General features: G+C 42.0%; 2 protein-coding genes and 1 long non-coding RNA gene across 8 annotated transcripts in view; 2 read left to right on the top strand and 1 right to left on the bottom strand.

The window, feature by feature from the left end:
* The window catches only part of LOC107222041 (genetic suppressor element 1), a 40,098-nt gene that overhangs the window by 9,984 nt on the left and 6,499 nt on the right, over positions 1–23,615 (top strand). Inside the window, exon 3 of the mRNA XM_015661248.2 lies at positions 16,837–16,899. Within this exon, the coding sequence (XP_015516734.1) occupies positions 16,837–16,899 (63 nt within the window). The remainder of the gene's footprint in view (positions 1–16,836; positions 16,900–23,615) is intronic.
* Positions 5,096–23,615, bottom strand: part of LOC124296636 (inactive pancreatic lipase-related protein 1) — a 45,694-nt gene continuing 27,174 nt past the window's right edge. Inside the window, exons 1-7 of one of the 6 annotated variants that reach the window (XM_046746745.1) lie at positions 13,681–13,792; positions 12,551–12,760; positions 9,550–9,649; positions 9,005–9,153; positions 8,297–8,532; positions 7,606–7,852; positions 5,097–6,906 (exon numbers count right to left, since the gene is read on the bottom strand). In XM_046746745.1, the coding sequence (XP_046602701.1) occupies positions 6,668–6,906; positions 7,606–7,852; positions 8,297–8,532; positions 9,005–9,153; positions 9,550–9,649; positions 12,551–12,605 (1,026 nt within the window). In that variant the 5' untranslated portion in view covers positions 12,606–12,760; positions 13,681–13,792 and the 3' untranslated portion in view covers positions 5,097–6,667. Of the gene's footprint in view, positions 6,907–7,605; positions 7,853–8,296; positions 8,533–9,004; positions 9,154–9,549; positions 9,650–11,872; positions 11,985–12,550; positions 12,761–13,680; positions 14,375–23,615 lie in introns of those variants that run through there. The other 5 variants (XM_046746735.1, XM_046746742.1, XM_046746754.1 and 2 more) reach the window with 5 other exon arrangements.
* On the top strand, positions 19,448–19,994 carry LOC107222040. The gene is made up of 2 exons (XR_006906421.1): positions 19,448–19,603; positions 19,705–19,994. It is a non-coding gene; the product is annotated as an uncharacterized LOC107222040 (long non-coding RNA).

Genomic DNA, 23,615 nt, shown 5'->3' with positions numbered 1-23,615 from the left:
AAAATAAAAAATCGACTCGACGACTCGAAACCGTTATCTCGAAACGTGAATGGAATTAAATAACCTCGTATAACATAGAGTCGGGGGAAAATTCGGTCCGCCGGCATCGAATTAGCCTAAAAGAAGAGACAGTCTCATCGATATTTCGTCCTCAGAGCTGCGAGTATTCGATACACGTGTATGAATATCCGTCTGCCTGTGTGTGGAATTCGAAATTCAGATAATCCTGAGTGGGAGATGAACCTTCTGTCGGTTGGCTAAGTCTCTCACCGATTAGGTTATCACTTGCCTCAAGTACACGGTTCAGTAGAAATCTGGAATTCTACGGATGTAATGAACCATAAAAAGAAACGATCGATCGATCCGCAATTCGAATTTTGCGGAACGTGTATATCTCTGTTAGGATGAAAAGAGCCAATCCTAGATAGTGTATTGGTCTCGGGGGAATCTTTTGTGATTTGCGGACACGGCCAGAATTAGGTAGTTATCTAGGAGACACAGACGTCCGAGGCAACGAGGCCATTGTGAAGAGCAAAACAGCACCTTTGTAATCCAACCGCAATCCGTCCGAATCCTCCTTCAGGGGCCGGTATTATATCTACCAAAGGGAGAGACGTCGGTCCTTTTTCCGGGCTTCAAACATTTGTCAAGCTCCTTTAGAACAGCCAGCAGCAGCCCATAGCTGGTCGCCCAGAATAGACCTGGACGCCGAACAAAAGGCTCAACATTTTTCACCCAAAACTGTAAGGCTCCCACCCAACTCTGCATCGTGGCTCTTACTCGCCGTTAGACTTTGTCACCTTGTCTTGTCTTTCATTTTCTCGGCGTGTACATTCGTACATACATGAAACAGATAAGGGTTTACAGTTGCAAGTGCGGTATGCAGAGTCCCCAGGGCATTCCGGAAGTTTCTTTATCAATCTAGGGAAAATCTCTCACGCGACCAACCCTTTTGTTATCTACCGCCCACGCGGCGAAAGGCGAGGTTTTCTACCTTCGTTCCCTTCTCCGACGTTCTTGCGCCATTTCTTTTTTACGGCTCGTTGCAGTGCCGGCTCTGCATCTTATACGTACCTATGTATATGCATATACCGCGCTATACGTACGTTTTCATCTCTTACCGAGACTGTAAAAACCTGTGCTTTTACCTCCGCTGTAGTTTTTATTTCGTACCGGCAAACGGCGCCCTTGCGAAGCAGAATTAATCGAGCCCGTTCTACGGAACGTCACACGGAGGACATCCCTCTTTTCCACTCTGTTCTGTATTTCTCTCCCCGTCTCTTGGCTGAAGGTGAAAAATCACGCCGTCGAGCTTGCGAGCCGGCGTTTTTGCCGCTCCCCGGAGGAAATGACGCCCGGAGGCAGCCCTCTACCTCCCAGTTTTCTCCACTAATATTATAAAAAACGCACGTATATGAAAGAAAATTCCAGACGACGTCGAGGAAGTCCCAAAGAGTTCTGTCCAAATTTTTTCCGAGCTCTTTCTTACCGCATAAAATACCGCGGCACCGTTCTCTTATCAAACTCTACGTCATTTGAGCTTCTCGTCATTCCTTCCACCTCGTCAACCTCGACGAAGTATTAAAGTCACGTTTTCCGCTGCAATAAAACGAAACTTCGTCCAAACTTAGATCGTGATTAGACAAAGTCTTCACAAATTTTCGGACCAAATACATACAGGATAATAGAAAGTTGTTGAATTTTTATTTATTATTTTTCTTATTCCGGATAGATATTCTGATAATTTATTTCGAACTCTGACGCCAGTATACCGATAAAAATTCATCTCTGCACGTTTATGATTTACGTTTTTCATACCTAATGCTTTTGTAATTCAAATTATCCTCCCATTCGGGTTTTCTTTTTCTTTTTTTTTTTTTTTTTTTTTTTTTTTAGCACCCTCGTTTATTGTCAAAATCTTTAAACGTAGATATTATATAAGATGCCCGCATGCCCGCGCCTGTGTGTCGAAGAATAAAGTCGAGTTGCCTTCTAACCGCGTTGGTGGTGCTTAAAAACAGCTATCCTGGAATCTCAAATAATCAGTAAGTTTTAAAGAGCTTCTGGAGGAAACGGGGATCGAAATCTTGGGAGGGTTCTTAAAACCCCTGCCCCTGATTACACCAATTCTCTTTTACTCGTTACAATACATACGTCAAAATTCAAAGGTTTAAATCGGCCAACGATCTTCTTCCAACGTCGTTAAAAATTTTCCATGTAAGTTCGACTCGCGCGATCTACGATTCGCGTTATTGATCACGATCGAGATAACAACTGCTGCCATTATAGACTTAACACCACAGATCCTGATTGACGGCTTTGTGAAGTTCTCATATCATGCTTCGAACACAGTGGTTGTGGCAGTGCAAGATTCTGTCCGTTTAACCTTTACCAGAATGATTGCAGGTAATTCCGCTACGGATATACCTCGACTGTAACACAGCTCCTGCAATCTGAGGTTCTATTTCCTATACGATACAGCATGTATGTACGTACGTACGTTCGTACATGGTTTGAAAATATCTCCGGGACAATATCTCACCCAATGTAACGTGAAATGTCGCATCGGTATTGCTTTTATTTTATCGGAACACGACGTGAGATGCCTTCGATCAACCTATCACCACGATTGAAGATGGCGTACACGTGTTAAAGATGCAGAATACGACGCGAGCTTCCATCTTGTGCGAAAAATAAAAATCCTTACCTCTTCTGAGAAAAAAGATAATAATATTGTCTACAGCGAGAAATTCATTCTCGCGTTAAATTTACACTCTGGCAGAGAGAGAAAACGGACGAGTAAAACAATAGCTCAATTGCCGAGTAGCAGACTCGCACGCCGCTATCATATCGAATTTTATCGACGGGACTTTATTAATGCCACGTTCGTAAAGGTGAACTGTAGAAACGTAAAACCGTGTCCTCAACCCGAAGTATATAATACGCTTAATTGTAGACAGACATACCGAAACGTCAAAAGCTGGATCAATGTTACGGCAGGTGGCTCGTTGACTGCAACCAATTTCGCGAAATACTCAGCTATACGCAATCAAATCGTCAGCTCTGTCGACCCGTAAAAATTATTTCAGCCATTACGCATACACGGGTGATCGTAAAGTATAACTCGTCACAGTTACAGGTTAAACGTATCGTACAAAATTGTTTTATAACTATAAATTAAATCGAATCGATTTTAAATCAAGTAAGATGTATAATCTGTGCGATAGTAAGACAATAGAACTACAGTATTTAGCGTACAATAAATTATCGACGAGAAAATTACGGACAAGTATGCCTTTAATTTTTAAAGCTGTGACAGATAAGAGCTTGGAAAAGGTTCAGAGACGTGACGGAGGACAGCGTACTCATTTACGAACGTGTTAATGAGATGTGCGAGCCTCCGGCGAAGAGGGAAACGCGGAAGTCACATGGGGCGAGAGAGATGAGAGTAAAAATAACAACGTGACGTCACCAGCCACGTTTTTGTGTCAATATGACGTAGTTGTCATTAGGGAAGAAGACGCAGCTGCTTTGTTATAAAAACTAAGATCACGTTATTGCGATGCGTATACGGGGTGGCTTCGGGTCGAGTAAAAAATCTGTTAAAAGCAGAATCGAATCAAAGTTACACGTAGAAAACCATCAGGGTAAAAAGGCGAATATTCGCATCTCAAATGATTGTTGCTTGAAATTTTTTTTTACGCTTGCAGACGCATACTTGTTGTACTGTTTGCAAAATCGCGTGCAATAAACGTGCACCTTTACGCCGCTTTACCTGCGGCGTGTAAATTCAGCCTAAGTAACCCACCAGTCTGGAATCACACGATTAGATTCACCCACGTACGACGTTACACGTGTGTACGAACCGCCAACACGTTATCCTGGCGCCACGGCGTTGACTCACCCGTCTGACGCGTACCGACTGACATCACGTCGCGTCTGCACGTACTCGATATCTTTCACTTAATTCATCCCTAGCCCCGCCGAGTCGATTCGAGGCCACATTTGCTTGCGAGTTGTGATCAAATGCCTGTACGTACGTCTTCGAAAAGAAACATCGGCTGCAGTTCACCTGAGCCATGGCGTAACGCATCGTAGATGTCAACACTGTCCCAGAGGCTGGTTGTCATCGCGCCATGGCGATTAATGTCAGAAACGCCCCTGGGATAGTGGAGGGAAATTTGCGAATCAATGGAGGGATGGAAAGGTCGCGTGTTTATTCTCGGCTAAAGGTCTCCGCGGTTCGGGTCCTTCAAGGTTTGCAGTCAGACGTGTTACAGTTTCGCTGCTCTTCGCATATACCGATGTTAATTGACCAACGGCCAAATTTTTTGGGCTTTGATTGGGGCGAGTGATTCGAGGCGCTGGAAGCGAAAAGCCGACGACGACGTACCGATTCGATGATGAAACACTTGGCCAATTTTGCACACATCGCGTACCTTTGTACCTTTACGTACCCCCGGGAAAGCGTAAAGCCAATGATCGTCAGAGGTTAGCGTCCGCGTCGTTGGCCTTCTCAGTTATAAGGTGTCTGCGTACAGGTCGATGTATACGGTTTATTCTGTCGACAGAGCAGCGCCGCGATTAAATTGATCGGATTGTAACTCCGATATACCTTCGCAGCAACTCGCACCGTAATGTCGCAAATAATGAAAATAATTTACCGCAGAGTGTGGATATTTCTTTTAGAGCGATTGAAAGCCGCAGGTGGAGGGACGACGATGCTGTTTGCAACAGCGGATCGTATTCACTGATCGATTAACTAAATTGAAAGTTTATCTTTCAAAAGAAAAGAGGAGCCTTTTTGTTACTAGATCCGTGGGACACTATCCAGTGTATTTATAACCTATGTATACGAAGCGAGAGACACGTGCGTTGACATTGTACGACTTCTTAGCATCGATGTATATATACATACATAAAATGTACATTCTCTCGAGTTCACTCACTCGATTATTTCGTACTCTGAAATCACCGTATATGCGGATCGCATCGTAACACGAGTGGCGCAAAGTTCATAATAACGAATAATATGACGTTAGAATTTCTCTGCCACCTGTAATATTCGGCGTATATTAAACACTCTTTAAAGCCTCGTCGTAGATGACCGTGAGAGTAAACTGAAACAGCGTCGTTCGGATAAATATCACGAAGGGCAGAGAAAATGAAACAAAAATAAACGAATATTAAAAATAACCGACGACTTTTTATTATACACGGCTCGGAAATTTTCATTGAAACATTTTTTTGAATGAAAAAGCACTCTGAAGTGGCTCAAGTAGCGTACTCGACGACGAGGCGGAGTAAAGGGGAGTTGTAATGTGTGGTTTATTTTTCAACTCCGAGAAATGTGGAGAACCAAAAGCGGGAAATTCGTGATTGCGCGTATAAAGAGTCGCTTCTATGATATCCTTCAGTGGCTGCTTATACTGCATCTGTCTATGTATAAAGACATGCGGTAATGAGGACGACTTAGACAGCAGTTTTCTAAACTCTAGCCAGATGCCTAAAAATTTACTAACTCAGTGCATGCCCGATACTTTTGCCTTTGAATGAAAGTACTTGAATTATTCCGAGTTTAAAATTCGATCGAAATTTGAATAAAAAAATGTCCGATTCATCCAGGTAAACAGATCTTTGAAACCGCACAATGAGGAGAAATTGAAGTTTTCCAATTTCATAGAGATCAATGCTTTTACGTTCATATTATTATCGATTCTCGACATACGAATAGGAAACGGAACGTGGTTTAAATTGAGGTACGAAAATAACAAACAGTCGGTAAATCACTGGCAATTTGGAAGTGATCTATCTGATATGTAACTTTAAGCACGACCTTGAATCTGACTTTAGCCAATAGACAATCACCGGGGTAATTTCGGTACAAGGCGTTCCGGTATACGTGTACGTCATACTGCGTAACGTTACGGAAGAGAAGCTTAGGTTCTTATCGTAAATTGAACATTACTCGTATTGATGTACACCATCGAACGGTGAATAATATGTTTGCAGAACGGTGCTCAACTCAGAGGGAGGAGTCATGATAGTAACAAGGGTGGAAGCATTGAGATTTTTTTTTCTTTTTCCTTACACCGCGTTACTTCAAATATGCTGCTGAGAACGAGATAAAGAATGAAATATACTACATCACGGAGTTGGTTTCACATTTTGTACTTTTTGTCTTCTCTTTTCGTTCTGGACTGTGCGTGCGGAAAGGTGCGTGAGACACGAACGGTTGGTCGAGGCCCTTATAAACATTCAAGGTTTGCTTTAATTAATATTCACGTTATACTCGTCCGGCGAGAAATTATCAGATGCACTCTGTCGTTATAATCTCACATTAAAGCCCCTAGTTTTTTTTTCCCCCCGTTAACAGGGTGGTGTTTAATTACAAAATCGATGATTCGTCGAAACGTATTATACGTTTTGTTGTACACAATGTCTGGTATAAAATTTCCCGAGCAAATTTATCCACCGAAAAATTACCTATGCAACAATAATCGTAAAAATATGCTTGCGGTTGGTCCGTTCCTTGCAATGATCCGAAACTCAAGACTGCGAGAGTTTCGCGAGGCTTGAAGATACCAGAAATAAGGGCACCTCGATTGGCGATCAGATATTTGTTGGTTCATCCATGTATTTGCTGTTATTTTTTGTCGATGCAAGCTCATCTCCTGATTCCGTAACCCGTCGTGTTCCTGGCAAATGGAGGCTGGGCGTTTGTCCTGAGATAAAACATACCGCGGATCCTACTGTCGGCGGCGAATCCCATCCGAGCGTCCGGAGTCCACGTGCAGTTACCGGGAATCTCTATCCTCCATCTGGAACATCTGCTGGCGGGAAATCCGTTCGGATCTCCCACCGATTCCGCGTAGAATTGCCAGGCACGATTATGTCCGCAAGCAACTGTATAACGGAAACAAAACGGCGTATGTTGATGCGAAAAACGGAATCTGAACTTTCAAAGAAATTTTAAGAAGTTATCGATTCGATCGATATTATCCAAGATCGTGAAAGTCTCGATCTTCGAACTAGATATCGCTGGCATTTTTTTTTTTTTTTGCATAATCGAACTTCTAAGATGTCAATCCTAATGTTTTAAGAGGGATTATTACGATTCCGCGAATCTAGTGAACGCTATAAATAAACAAAGTGTTGAAAATGCCTGTTTTTATAAAATAAATTAAATTGTGGGAAAGTTATGGGAACTAGAAATGTGGAACTCGGTAATCGGAGTCAACCCTTAACTGTGCATTTCCGAAGCATTTGAATCACTTTCACGGTTTCAGTTCGCCGTATTACATACGCTATTTTGAATTTTGAAAATTTCTCAGACCTGACCCCATTTTCGAAATCCATGATCTCAAGAATCCTTATGTACCCACTTTCAAGGAACTTAACTCCAAGGAAATATGTGTGCCTTAAAGGTTTAATCATCCCTACTCTGCTTCTCCACGGTTCGAGCCATCTCCTCGGCAAGACGTCGGCTGAATTACTATTTACCCTTTTCGATGTGTTAAAAGATAACTTGTAATTGCAAATGAACAGTTACGAAAAATCATGAAATTCCTCAATGATCTTCTAAATCTGTTATCGAGTACTCACTGTACTGATTAAGTACGCGTGTTATTCCATCGAAGATGATGTTGTCGGCGGTACATCCTGGCTGGGTAGGCCTTCCACCGTTTGGATAAAAGTCGGCGTGACCAAGGGGCGAAGGGAAGCCAAATATGCCACCATCGGTGTGAATAACATCAACGAAGCTTGCATCGGTCGCGGTCAAGTGTCCGTCGGTCCCCGTATTCATGTACAAAGGAAAGGCAGCATCAAGTCCGGTTATTCTTCCCACCTGCTTGTTATTTCCACGATTACTATTATCGCTGTCATTACTATTACGATTATAAGCGAGAAAACTTTTTTCTAGAATTTCGCAATCCGCACGCTCGCACTAGCGATCTTGGCCGCGATAATTGGCCAACACGCTCGACTAATTTGTTCATGGTTTGACAAGATCTGCTGTTTTTGGTCACGGTCAATACTCGCTTGGCCGGCCGATAAGAAAACATTTTACAACGTACAAATTGGGAAGTGAAAGTTAATTTGCAATGTTTTCTTGGCGGGTGTTTCACCTTCTAAACTCATTGCTAAACAGTCGTTCCAACGTCACACATCAATGTTTCTGCGGCAACGCGGAGAGACGATTTCTGACCATCAAGGTCTACCGAACCAGAGAACCAAGCCTTTTCACTCCGCTAACCGTTTTCGGTCGATATTTTAAATCTGTTCCTGGTCTCACCTGCTGCGGGATGAGAGACTTTCCCATGAAACCTGCCACCTCGGCACCCAGACTGAACCCTATCACGTGAACACGGGAAGCCGGAACCGCGCCCTGAGCCTCCAGCCATCTGACCATACCAGCTACGTGGGGTCCAACGATCCTGGTGTTCCTTACAGCCGTAATGTACCACGGAAGTGCCGACAATTTGCCCCAATCTACGAGGACGACGTTGTACTCACCGCGCCTCAGATACGCTGTAAAAAAACGACGAGGAAACGATTGGTATCGACATGGCGAGGTGAAATTGCGGATGACGCTGTACGAGGATATCTGAAAACGTTGATATCACAAAACACGAGTGAGAGCTTGAAACTGGCTAGGGATGGTGCCAGAGTCCACGGCACTGTTTGAAGACGATATACCGCTTAGAACTGACTTCTAACTTTGGAAAAACTGCAGATTTTACATATGCTGCGCTATCGTGTTTGTCCGACATGAGTCCAATACTCTGCGTACGAAGTTCCACCGAATCGATATACCCGGTGTAGAAGTAACTGTGATATCAAACGCTAACCCTAGGCGGAGTCAAAGGTCCAGCCGTTCGGAAAGTTCGCGCCTGTAACAACGCCGCAAATGATATCGCCAAAGGGAAAAGCGCAATAGCAATGACACCCCTATTTTTTGGCGTATAATAGTTGAATACATACGTGGAATCCATTTACTGACCATCGCGTATCGTCGCCGCACTCAGCCCTGGTGCCCGTTCGCTGTATCCATGGATGTAAAATATGGTTGGATTGCTTCTGTTGAAGCTGCTCCTTTGCAAGGTCGTCGCATCATTGATTGCCAAGATGTTTGGGATGGTCGGATTGCGTCTGATTCCGTCGTAGAATCATGCAACGATAGTTAACTTTTTGAAACGAACAACCTGCGAGGACAACTCGATGTGTGTTGGAAGATTATCCAAACCACCTGAAGCTAACTAATTGCCTTATCTTATAATCAATATAAGCTAACTAGCAGAAACTCAATTTCCATCGGAGCAACTGGAGACTGGCTCAGAGAATAATACATTCAGAGAAGCTCGATTATTTAATCGAGAAGAAATTCTTCGGTAACCCTTTTATAAAGTCACGCGCGTGATGGCTGGTAACGATACAGCTGGAATCGACACTGCGAGAGCTTGTCGATGTAAAGATTGCTAATACGTAGCTCATAACTCTTCTTCTTTCCTAATTTCGTTGCGCATAATATGTACGATACGGAATTACCTGGTATAAAGCTGATACTGGATATCTTGATCAGGCTCAATAGGACAACAGAGGGTGCAATTGCCCGTCGGGAACGGTGAAATGTGGGCTGGGTTATTACCTGAAACAAACAAAATCCCACGCACTTATGAGGTTAGTTTTCTTTCACGGTTATATTTGAATGACCGAGTGTATAAATATGTACACTATAGCAGTTCGTGAAAACTAGGCCAAAGATTTCTATTGTCGGTACTGGAAAAATAACATCACAAGGTTGTTCCCCTGTGTCTCAAGGCAGCTGTTTGCATATGGAACGACTTTCTTAATTTATCCACGATCAGTTTTCACCCCGCGGTCGTTTGTCAAGCCAATAAATTACAGGGGCCGTGCAAATATTGTACAGCATCAATTATTTCCTCGTGCACGCACACCTTGCGTAACCTTTTCTTTTCTCTTTTCTTATTTTTCTTTTGTTGTTTAATCGCTTTTATTTCACACTCCTAATCAAGTGACAATCAGTCTGGTTACCCTGGACCCGTGAAAATTTCCTCGGGTTAGACAATACACTTGAAGCCTATTGCCGATTAAATTTGGCTTGAATCTATAAATGTACGCAGTTATAAGACAACGAATAGGTATCCTTAATTATCCGGTGATTGAGTTATCGATCAGCTTGTTATTCACTTACCCAAGTGACGAGCTTCGCCGGAATCTTAGCTAATTGCTTCTAATTGTTATTTGATCGTAGGTTTTGTCAACGTTTAACTCCCTAAACGATTATCAACATTAACTAAACCGTGTCAGTCCGAAATTCGACTCGATAGAACCTTACGAGAGAATTGGGGAGGCGATGAAAAAAGTGTCCGGGAGTAATTTTTTCATGATTCGAAAATAATACTGTTTGATTTCATACCTATGATCGGAACATTCGCTGTGCAAATATTGTCAGCACAGACGATCGTTTAACGAGTACGAAAATAAAATAACAATAGCGATATACCCGCGTAATGAATACATGCCTTGAATTCAATTTGAAAAGATAATTGCGAAAGCTCTTTCAGCGTACCTTAAAGAACGCGCAGTCTTAAGTGGAGGTGTACGATATAAGTTTCGCCGTAAACCGGGCCACCACCATTACGTGAGACTGGCTCCATTGGTTTGCGGTAAAATCGAGGAATTCAGAGCATTGTATAGTGTCGGCATTGTTTGCGATAGAAATAATCTTGAACAATAGACGAAGAGAAATAGCTTCAGGCCATTTTATTTTCATCCCAATCGCCTCACCCTTCTCTTCGCTACTATAATAAGTTTAATATCCAGTTACGAGATTTATGAAATTACAAAATCTGACAACGGTGATCGTTATACGCCGTATCGATAGGTCGAGAAAAATTTGTTGAGAAAAGACCGTTAAATTCGTTTTTAATCGGCGGCTTAGTGTTGTTGTAAACATCAACTCCACTTAGCTTATACCTTGCGAGAAATCTCTGCGATTTAATATTATCAAGTCACTCTACCGGAACGTAATTCATTCCTAATACCATCAAAGGCCTATCTAATCATTCAGCTCTCCTTTTTATGATCCACGGCCAAGTTCCGCAAGTGGCTCTGAGTACTAAGGCTGTTCAGTTAGTTATACGAAAGTTATACGAAAGCGAGACCGATAATTGAGTTAGCAATAAATGAAATAACAGTCCGAACGCGAGATCCGACGTTACTTTCACGCGTAATGAATCCCGATGATGAAGAATATTCACTTCCGTAATAATCGTTACGATTTCAATTATGATTATGGCTAACGAGATATCCCGGATAAATTTGTACACACCGTTGAAGAAGAAAATATCGTTCCTCGTATTCTCACTTATTGTTCGGACGTTCGTTTTAAGCACGTTGAAACTGTCAGAAACGAATAACGGAATTCAATTTTAACGAGAGCATGAATAGATGTTGTATATCCTGACAGGTTTATTGATTCATCACTTGTATGCTCTCACCGGAAACAATTACCGCATTACCATTACACAGGATTCAAAGTTGAACGTTGACCTCTAAATTTAATCCTGTGATTCCGTAGGTACGTTGTAATCCCCACCGATCAATCGAACTACTTTTCGTTTACTTAACAGTCGAACTTCGAAGGTTTTAATACACTTTACACCGACTCCACTCCTCAAACAATGTGTAAAATTATTTTACTTCAATTTGTAAATTGCTGTTGGACCGTGTGAAGTTATGAAACACGAGAGAAAAACACCCGACAAATACCAAGATAAAAACAACGAATGATAAAACTATACACAGGCAATCAGTTATAGAAAGCTATTTTCTTGCGTCAACCGACCTCTGGACACGACCCATAACCGGCAAAGATACGAGGCGAAGAACCAAGGCAGCATTTTCAATTTTTCACCGAGGTGTTAGGGACCGAAGTTAGAAACCTTAGATCAATGCAGACCGATAATCTGAAGCGAACTGAGAAAGTAACCGGCTCGAATAAATAATCATTTCGTGTAACGTCAAGTACCTCAAGCATGAAATGATAGTCTGATGTTACGATGCAAGTTTTAAACAGCTGCCCAGGTCTATAACGTAATTGCAGTCGGCACGGCGTGACGACAACCGCGACATTTATTTCGGGCATCGAGAAAAAGACCATAATGAAATCGATTATATGGCGGCCAATCAGCGCTCCATTCAAAGCGAAACATCTCTTCAATATTTCATGTACACCGAAAACGAAAAGTGTGATAGAAAGACTAACCAGTACTTATAATTACTTTTGGTAATGAATATATTGTATAATTGCGCACGCTGATTAAGGCAGCCACGCGTGTAAACGTGAATTGAAGAAGATCCTTGCGAATCGGGATGTTATTTCACGGACCTGCTTTTTCCGAAATTTCGAGTGATTTTTATAAAGTGAGAGATTCGTTGATTGAACGTTCATCGTTTACCGGTAATGAATTTACCGTTACACCTTCTACACCTTTGTTAGAAAGAAGAAAATTGTCAAACTCACCTAACAAAAACGTGATGGTGATGCAGAGAATAGGGCGTAGAAAATCTGGTATCATTTCTACAGTATTTGTGTCAACCGATCCCTGCAGACAATTATTTTATATTGTTCTTGAACTTGAGAATGGCTGCTCTTTACACAACGTACGATAAATCCATCAGAACGATTTGATTGAACAGTACATTAATTTTCGACAGCCTGTGATGTTAATTCCTGTATAGGAGAACAAAAAATTGAATCTTTGCAATGTCAGATTCGCTCTGAAGTAAAACAGTTGGAATAATTGATGATAATCTCACTCCAGCGAAATTTCATGTTATTTGCAAACTTATGCTATTTTAGGTATGCGGATTAGATTCATTTTAAGAGGGAAACCTACCCGAGGAGGCTGAAAGGTAAGTGGTTTTCGGAAAGTTTTTCGACCGAGAAGAATTGAGTGGATATTCTCTAAACTCTGAGGATCTCTTATTACTAGTTTGACTTACATCTGGTAAACTTTTAGAATCAATTGTTTCATAATTTATCGAGTTTACAACCACGTCCCATACCAAATCTTTATTCGCGTTAGCAAATTGTGTACACGCTAAAGGTCACAATTTTAATCTAAAACCAATGATACTGAAATTTTGTCGTTGTTTGAATTATTTCTAAGATCATGAACCTAAATCTACCCATTAGAGTAAAAAATTTAATGTTTTACACGAGTTTTAAAAAGAACGTTTCATTTGTCACCATTTTTTCACAGTCTTTACACAGCCTCAAAATGGAGCATCTTAAACAATGCAATTATACCAACGGAGGTTCTTAAAAGTAATCCGAACAAGGAACAAATTTCAATTTGGTTGGTTTCAGATCAAAGTTGCGACTTCCAATGTACGCAACCTGCCAACGCGAATGAACAGCTGTTGTGGAACGTATTTAATAACTCGATCAATTATGGCCCAAACGACTTGATAAAAATTACCAGATGTAGTTCAAACGAGTAATAAAAAATCCTCGAAGCTTAGAAAATATCCATTCAATTTTTCTCTGCCGGGAAAATTTCAGTAAACCACTTACTTTTCGGCCTCCTGAGTTAGGTTTCCGCCTTAACATGATTGTCGGATAAAACGTCCGCTTTTAAGCCCAATTACCAAGCAGCGTGGGAGGCGAATATCGTTGGACTGGAATACCTTCCAGTAAATTAAAAACTGATCCAAAGGAGCAATGGTAATATCTACCAAGTTTCATGACCTGGCAAATTCGTCGGCGTCAGATTGTCAGCAGTTTTATTTTAAACGCACCGACGCGTCGTACTCAAAGTGGCAACTCTACTGGAAAAATAGTCGTTCGAACAAACAATCGCAATTGGTGATCACTCTTCCAGTGTCGCACGCCATCTGCACACGTGACACGCGAAAATATATGCTTTAACAAACAATCCACGTATCAGTATCAAAAACCACTTAAATTCATCAACCCGTTACGTTTTTCAATCGTTGAAACCACACTAAACGCTTTTTACGCTTTTTACGCTTTTTACGCACGTCAGGACTCACTTCGGGTCACGGAAACTATCGTTGCACGCTTAAGAGGAATCTCCATGCTCGGAGGATTGCTGCAGTTGTCGATGGTCTTACGGTTATTCTCACTTTGTCGTTACATCTGGCGTAACACACGAAGCCAGTCTTAAATTCATATTCCGCCGACACGAAAGTCCCCGTTCTTGGGGTTAAAGGAGTAAGAAGGGATATACCATCGCTGAACTTCGCAAGAACACCAAACTCCACTTTAGCCTCCTTGACTTATTGTGAACTAAACTCTTACAGCACAAAGTATATTTCGCAATCCAGTTCGATACAAAAGTCGTTACGCTATGCGAGGCAGCGGGTGATATACACAACTCTTACTTTCACGCGTCTGGTAAATTTTTTCTCCCCCCCCCCCCCCCCCCCCCTTGACGTAAAATATAACTGTTTTAATTTTTCCGAACACGGTACAAGTATTATATTGGAACGCACTGTAACCTGAGAAACCTCCAAGGGGAAATCACCACAACAACTTCCACGTTACTTTCTCGTGACTAACTACACGTATTCCTGTAGTACACTCACGCATGTAGCATTCATTGCGTAAAACTTCTGCATCTTATACAGGTACTTATTTAATCTTCTCAGCCTCATTTCCCCATAATTAGTAGGTATATTTACTTGCTCAACATTAACCGCCACGAAATTTGATTAAAGAAGTAGACGCTTCGCAGTGTCAAAGACAAAGTTCAAAGCGCGTTCATTAATCCTGCGATGTGGGTAAAGTTTTGTAGATTTGACCCTATGACGAGAAAAGGATTGGATTCACGATTCCTTTTGATCTCGTTCCGGTATTTTGTTTAGGAAACAGGACCGCAAGTTCCACGAAACGAGGAAACGAGGAAACGAGGTAATACGACGTAAATTCCTACTGAGAATTTACGGTAGCGTACATTCTTAGCTTTGTTAGATTTTGTTTCTGCAAGGGTTTCAAGGTGAATAAAATGACTTCAACATGTTACGATCATCTAAGGTATACCTCGATTCCACCGACAGGCCCTTTTGGCATTCAGCCAGTCGACTGTCAATATCAATTGGCATGGTTGCGTCTCAGCAATTTCCCATTATATGAATGAAGTTGAGTAGGCTCATGATCCTGATAAACGGAGCGAATTCCATTACGGAGCAGTCGCGAATATCAGCGGGATTATACGGCGGGCTTAGTAGGGAGAGCGAATTGAATAGAACTCTTTTGAATATCTAATGCAATTAAAATTCCCGTGCAAATTTTTTGTGGCATACGTTCTATCGCCATGCATACAATACGGTACGATAAACGTCGCTGCAGAATTTCGTCGATTCAAGCCTTGAATAAGGTTTAAAACTCCTGCCTTCAGCGAACGAGGATCACAAAGTCTTCGGCAAGTTAAACAGGGTTGAAAATAGTCGAATGTCAAGTCACTCGTAACTCGAACGATCGCATCACCGCGAACACACGAACGTTCGCTACTCGTGTTACAGAAAATAAGCCTCCGCATTGTAGCGCAAGGATTATCTATAGGACTTTAATAAATATTTAACAAGTAGAAAAAAACAATCGATAAATTGTTTGCAAGCGCATGAATAACCTTGAACCCCGCATGCAACTCAAACTGGTTTGATATTGTCTGATAAAAAAGCAGGAAAATGAGAAAAAAAAAAAAAAAAAAGAATCGTAATATATTCTCGCGTTTTACCCAGCGTATAAATAAGCGGCACACGGTATGTAATGTGGAATCTAAAATAGGCGATTTGTAGAACAGAGCTTGCCTAGGCCTATCAAGTACGCTCTAATCGATCCGCCTATGCAACGTTTTGTACAAAGATCTTCGGTTCCGCTGCTGCCATGACGCCGAGCTTCTAGCTCGCAAATTTTTGAACTAGGATTTCTGCGGGTTATTTTCTCTCGGGGGATGATTGTTGCGGAGTTTTCTGCACAACCCTCTTACGCGCTCGTCATTAGACGGCCCATTGATAGGGAGGCTCCGTTATAGCAGACCTATCGATTTGCATCGGTCTAGCCACAAAGACTTCTATTCTTAGCCAAACTATTTAAAATATCAGCCTCGTGTCCTGGATTCAAATACGATAACGAACAAACGCCGACCGGCGTGATATCGATAAAATATCGCTGTATGCAATTGGCATTTTATTTGAGATCCACGCGCTGATTAAAGAAAAACGTAATATTGTTCACCGGCCGAATCGCGATTCCTTTTCGCCAAGTTTCGTAAAAGATTGAAGGCAAACTCGACGACTCTTCAGGTAATTCTCTATTCACCTTTCACAATGTGTTATATGAACTTCGAAACTCCTTCGGTCTTCCAAGCGAATATCGATGATCTCGAAATTATGCTGCCGCTGCAGCATGCAGATTGACTAGAAAATGCATGCGCCGCGTACTCGACGTCACCTGTACATAATCCTGTGCTTTGATCATATCGCTGCACCGCTCTTGACACCAGCCCACGACCAAATTACAGGGTATAATCGTCGTGTGCTCAGGACGACACGTGACAAACGATATAATCGGTGGCTGAGGGAAATTGTTAATTAAAGAATATTTCTTTTCATCCCAACGTACAGACGCCCATAATTTTTAATGAAATCAACTTGCCGAAAAAAGTAAATTGCGATTAGTGAAAATTAGTTCTTACTGTACCTACACGTAAGTTTTTAATTAAGACTGGTAAAACCTTGTGACGTTTAACAAACCGAATATTTCTCTTTGCTTGTTTCCAGGACAAGCTCTTGACGAAACTGGAAGAAAACGAGCCCGAGTTGGCCTCCTCCCAAGAAGACGAGGTAAGACCAAGTTTTTAAGGGAACGCTCTAACAAAGTGAAACGGTTAATTAATTCGTTAGGCACGCCCTCGCTTCGCCCGTAATCCTGACAAGGCCTCTGCCCGTCTCTGGTAACTCCTAAGCTCATTATACAGGGCCGTTTAGACGTGATCGGAAATATCGACGTGTCCTCTTCGACGATACAAAAGGGGAATGCAATCTGATTAAGAAATTTGTATATGTCTATCGTTTAAGCGATACCTCCGGCAAGGAACGTACCCGAGGCTTAAACGTTCCTCGATTCTCCTCTTATCGCACGATCAAAGATGCGAATGACGTGTACCTACACTGATTCGTACGAAAATGAATCCGTTGTGCTCGAGTATAAATTACACCCTGCAATCATTTTGACGATCAACAATTCAGGAGTAATTATTTTCCTGGCTTCTATTCAGACCGGATATTCGTATCCACCAAAAAAAGCTACAGCGTCGTGCTTGCAAGGTGGATGTGGGTGCTAACGTGGCGCGTCGTATCCGCAGAATCTGACGTCACACGCGCCGTTCTGCAGGGGTGGCCAAAGCGTCTATAGAAACGACGAGACAATGTCTGGCGAGATTTCTTCACGTTTCCCAGATTTTCCAGCCTGCAGTATTTTACGGGAACAATGGCGAGGCTTGTATGCGCTATGACACTTGACAATAGCGCTCGAAGAAAGCTGAAATCAATTAGCTAATTGAATCTTATGGAGGGTACTCCGTTGCAGTTGACATTTGTGATGAAGCGACTCGTGCATATCGGCACGCCAACCCCTGTTCGAAAAACACTCGATCTTTCCGCGATTCCGATATCGCAGAATTATTATACGTTCGACATTTTTCAACGCTGTTTGACTACGTCGCTCTAGCCGTCGTTTTGCGGCGTCACGCATGGGGAAATGAGAAACGACAACTTGTCGAACGGAAAAGGCAAATGAACTTCGGTGTTATCGAGGGTGAAAAAAACACAACGTGTTACGCGTTGCGTTATATGTAATGTATAAATGTGTATTACTACTTCCGCCGGAGGCGATGTACCATGTACGACACGACGAATGAGCGAATGGATGCGAATTTGTGAATTCACAACCGGAAATGGAGTTTTTCACAACGATGAAAATTACCCTAGAGACACTTCAACAATGTAATAATTGAAACTCTTGTGCGATAGCGGGCGTTTATTATTTAGCGCTTAAAACTCTTCCTGGGTTTTTTGCAAAAATGTGTTTCAAATTATGTCATTCGGTTTGTAATCAGCTTCAATTATAATACACGTCGTCCTACGGTGCTACGATTTTTCGAACAATACGAAGGTATAAAAGTGACGGAAAAATTTAGCAATTGCCACATTGACTTGGAGTCATGAAAGCGACCTTGTTTGCTGCGGTAATCACGGCTCTCCTCGCCGTTACGGTAATTATGAAACCACTTTTATGTATTACACGGTATCGATACCGCTTTTGTTACGGAATAAGTATTTGGTTGCATGAGTAGAGTTACTCCTGGATATTTCGTTCTGAGATATTTTGAAATTACTGCTGGTGATCAGAATAGATCGGCTTTGAATTTGGAGAGGAAGTCGAACATGGCTCTTCGAAGCTCTGTCGGCATCAACACTTGACTGTTATATATGTTCGAAATTCATTACTTTTCAAATCACCTCAGATATGAAATATCCGACCTAAATATCGTGGATTTTCAAAAGTTGATCGCAGTGCAGTCCAGTTAATAAAATTGCTTTCGCGTTAGAATTTCTGACTAAAGACGCAAAAAAATGCTAATGAAATACGGATGAATGAAGAAAAGTAGAACGATCAATCACGAACCTTTTCTTCCGCTTTTCCGCTACCGTATAATTTTCATAGTTTCGTTATACATTCAGATTTCAGCAAGGTTATATCGTAGTCCTCTATCGCTACGGTTATAATCTGCAAATCTTGAATTAAGATATCTAGATTCGATGTTTCTGCATGATTCAAAAACAAGATTTTTTTCACAGTGAAATAAAAATAATACCTACTTCTGACATTGCAGTATAGCAAGTCTTAGATGCTTAATCGCTTATACATAGATTTATTAATTAATGCGCACCAAAGCCGTAATTAAAAGTTTAATATCGACTAAGTATACCGCGAGTCTTACAACCTGCAACGTTGCATCCCATTTTCATCAACAAGAACACAACGAGAGTATAACGGTCGGGTGCTTGAAAATCCACGAGGGTGAAATATCGCGAACAATTGAAAGAGCTCGCTAGTGCTGTGCAAAAGCTGTCTAGCTGAAGTTACACTCACGGCACTCGGGGAAAACAAGTTGGAAAATTGCATTATCCAATGCTGCATTCGTTCTGCGTTACTCGGCAAATTATTACTGGCTTAGAATTTATCACAGGAAAATTATATCGCAGCACTCGAGACTCTCATATCTAAGCGTTTTCCTCCTCCAGATAGCCGGATGGGGTCCCCCACCCCAGGGACCTCCGATGGGAGGCGGCGGCGGTGGCGGGGGTGGCCCGGGGGGCGGTTGGGGCGGTCAGGGGGGTGGTCCAGGGGGATGGAACAACGGAGGAGGAGGAAACCCAAGTGGCGGTGGCGGGATGCCGCCCAACGCGACCAGCACAACACCTGCAGTCACAACGCCCGGGGTAACAACAACGACGACAACCACGACTGCATCCTCGCAAAATGGTAATTCTGATCTAATTGAAACTGGAGGATAGTTGCGAAGCCGCACTCCAGACTAGACTGATTTTTGATTCGGTATATCCATTGAGGGTCATTAATTGCAGGGGGTGGAATGGGCATGGGCATGGGAATGGGGCCGGGCGGTGGCGGTGGCGGTGGCGGTTGGGGTCCTCCACCTCCTCGTCGCAGACTTTGGAGACGCTGATAGACGGACAGCGGTACCTGGAGTTTTACTCCGGCTCTGCTTCGACCTGTGCTCAATGGTTGTATTGCATATGACGGACAACGCTGACGGATTTACAGTTGGAATTTATAATACATGTAGCTTTGTGTAGATAAACTGTCGGTTAAACGATTGATTGAAAAGGAGTTAAATAAAAACACGTTTATCGAAGTGAATTCGTTTCTTAATTCGCGTTACGCGTGATTCCTGTACACTGAATGAAATTTTATTGCAATGTTTGGTTTTCCGCATAGCGTTTTAGGGACAAACGAGGTACAATCATAAACATTCCTAGAATAATAAGACATTATACTATTTCTATATATATATATATATTAATATTATGTTGACAAGCAAGAATTACTGTATGATCTTTGACACATTCTTATAAATGTTGTGCATTTCGTTACTCACTATTGTACTTTTCACGACTGTATTATACCGCGATTGTCCCTAAAATGGTATATTTTATTGTACTTTTGTGTATGGGGAAAAGCAAATATTCCAATAAAATTTCTTTCAGCGTATGGGAGTATTGAGCAAGATTCGAAATCCCTCTGCTCTACGGAATTCTAACAATCAATGCACTCTTGACGCGGTCGAAAGCTCCTGGGAAACAGACGTGTGTGTTGTCGTTGCATCGTGAGGCCACGCACGTCGCGCCTACTTGTACCCTCCATTGATAATTGATAGAACGATAACACTGGTTGGGTAGCGAGAATATTGCCGGAAATAAAGGTGTACATACACTGCGTCGACGTTACGCTTTGTCAATTTCAGCCAATTTCCTCCGTTCCGAAATGGGATGAAATTGAAGTGACAATTCGCGTTTGATTGGGATTCGGACATCTACTCGACTCAACGAGCTACCAACAGTCCGAAGTCGAATCGTTCGACAAGATTCGGAGTTTCCGGTAAATCGATTACCGTGCATGTAATCTGTCGAAAAATTTCTGCCACTCATTTCTAATCCCAGTGCTAACAAAACTGTGACGTAATTTGAGACACGCGAGTCTTCCTACAACGCCGAAGCTTCCTTCTCGAACGACTTACTCTTATTGTCAGACGATCAGGTCTCGCGAAATTTCGGCACCAGCCCGAAAATGTTCGGCCTTCCAGGCTGATCGACGATCCAATAAGCCATATAACAGCAGATTAGGACCGACAAGGAACGAGGAACGGCTGGTGGGTCAAGATCGAAGTGAAACGGACAGGTAGGTCATAATGCGTGTATACGTATATATGTATATACGTATATACGTATTCCTTCTTGGGTTTTTTTCTCCTCTCCAAGGGTATAAACCCAGTGATGAAAAAAGTAGCGTAAGACGAACGGCGTTCTTGTTGGGGTTAAACGTCTGCTCAGTCCACCCTTCGAGACGTATCCATAAAATATGAAGTTTGCGAAGCTTCGCTTCAGTCCTGACCCGTCTCCGAATAAACAAATATCAAAGGAAAATCCTTCATAAATGCCTGAAGCACGCTGCCGTTTGAAAGCCGCGAGGTTCGACCGGAATCGCGAATGAAAGTAATAAATGAAAATGCAAATATTGTGACAACCTGCACACACGCCACTCCGTTGATCTAAATCAACCGGCTTCGATGTATTCTCAATAAAATATGATCGCATTTCAAGTACGTTGACAAAAACAGGGTTAGCCATTTTTTTTCTACTCTTTTTTATTTGAATAAATTCATCACGCGCCTGTATACTTCATTCTCAATTCAGATCTGTCAAGACGTGAATGATAAATCTTCTTGTCACTCGTTTATTTCTTTCGCAAAAGTTTCATTTCTCCTCCAACTACATCGTCCGATACCACGATGACAATGAATAACGCAAAAAAGAATTTCCTACATCCGGATATGTAATTTCTCGGGGATGAAGGAAACAAGAAACTCTCGTTCCTCCGCCATCAGATTATTTACCACGATCTTACTCGCTCGTCTTTCGGTACATCCGATGCACTTATTTTTTTTTATCTGTATCTACCGCTCCAGAATGAAATCCACGAGATACTTTACGCAAAAACTAGCTATATACCATAATAACAGATTTGATATCCATGCAATACAGTTATGAAACATTAAAAAATAATCGGTCCAGTGCCTAACAATGTGTCTTTAGATTCTCCTGCATCCGGTTATAATTTACAACCAGTAAATCACGGACCATACATTGTGCACCTGTTTTTATGATCATCACGTGAATACAAGTTGAAACAGACCGTGCTCACAATGTCGGGTGACAAGTTTGCCAGCAAACATAAAGCAGAGCTCCTCCTCTTCACCGTAATCATCGCTATTCTCCTGGCATTTGTGGTGCATGAGACGCAGAAGCGGGAGGCGTACAAGTTTCTTGACAAAAGTTCTACCAGCCTGAAAGCTCTGAGGTGTAGGAGGTGTCCGTGGCGTTCCTCGGGCACGATTGATTGGAAACTTGTCGACAGCCGTGTAAACACCCTGAGAAGGACCGAAATACAAGATTTTTTCGATTACAGAAAATATTTTATCTACCCGAAGAAGTGGTGTTTTTTTTTTTTCTCAATTTACCAGAAAAGATTTTCAAATCAATTACAAAACCATTTCAAGGAACCCTTAAATCACTATTCATTTTATCGTACTCGTAGACACACCGGAACAATTGTTTTGTCGATTTATCAGACAAACAATTGTCTGTAATTATGCACTCGGGAAAACTCATAGCTGTATAAATTTAGTCAAAACTGCGTAACGCTTGTAATATTTCAGGAACACCAGCACTTCACACCGTAACGAATCGAGGTTAAACAAGCTGTACCAGAATCGAGAAGAATCGAATGCTTCAATATAAATTGATTATGACCGATGCCTAACTGTACAAAGCGTAAATAAACAGTGTGAACAAAATCCTTCATTTCTCACGAAACTCTTCTGTGTACGTTATTTTACCCGTTCATTGCGTTGGCAAATATTCGAGCTGATATTGCACATTTGGCGGTCACGAGTAGACACGTCTAACACTCCAACGTGCAAGACGTAACACATTTGTCTTGTGCGTTTAATTGCCAAGATGAAATGAGCATAGCTAATCGTACACAATTAGAATATCACACAATAGAGCAGTGATAATCCTAAGATATTAAATTACCGCAGTAGCTTGTATAATAAATCCGATTACTTGATTACGTTCTATGATACCAAGTTGTGATAGTTATCTTACGACGCCCTATTATAGTGATAAACGCGTCAATCTTACCGTGCCCGCATTCTCATCCTCCGTCGTTCCTCCCTGCTGCTAATTAATTACTTAGGTTGAAGAAATTTATTGGCCAGAATTTTTCCCCCCCCGATAATCCAAAGTACGATCGTCGCCGGGTTATATTGTGTGAAAGGCGTGTAAGAAATGGAGGAAGATCGGGCCGTTATCGCAAGTTCAGAAGTCCAGAAATTCCATCGAGTTCTCGTTCCACGTAATTCCGACAGGATGATAGCGCGTTGGACTCGTCGGTCCATTCAAACCCCGCGGTAAAATTCTTTCCCCGAGACAAGTGTTCGGAATGAAATTGATGAAAAATACTTTAGCGATGTTCGAGTGGTCTGTCAGAAGTAATTGCGGCGTTCTTCCTCGGGGTGTATAACGTATATACAGAGAGACGGATTTTGAGGGGGGATAGTGCACAATATCGCGATTCAAAACAATGCTGCAACGATAGAAAACCGCGTCCGGTTAAAGTGCACGTTGTCCGGATGAAAACCCGCTCAATCGATGAATAGCCTCGGTAAAACGCGTGAGCTAAACTCGATCAGATG

Source organism: Neodiprion lecontei, chromosome 1 (assembly GCF_021901455.1).
Source record: "Neodiprion lecontei isolate iyNeoLeco1 chromosome 1, iyNeoLeco1.1, whole genome shotgun sequence".
Lineage (NCBI taxonomy): Eukaryota > Metazoa > Arthropoda > Insecta > Hymenoptera > Diprionidae > Neodiprion > Neodiprion lecontei.
This window is presented reverse-complemented; position numbering and strand designations above follow the sequence as displayed.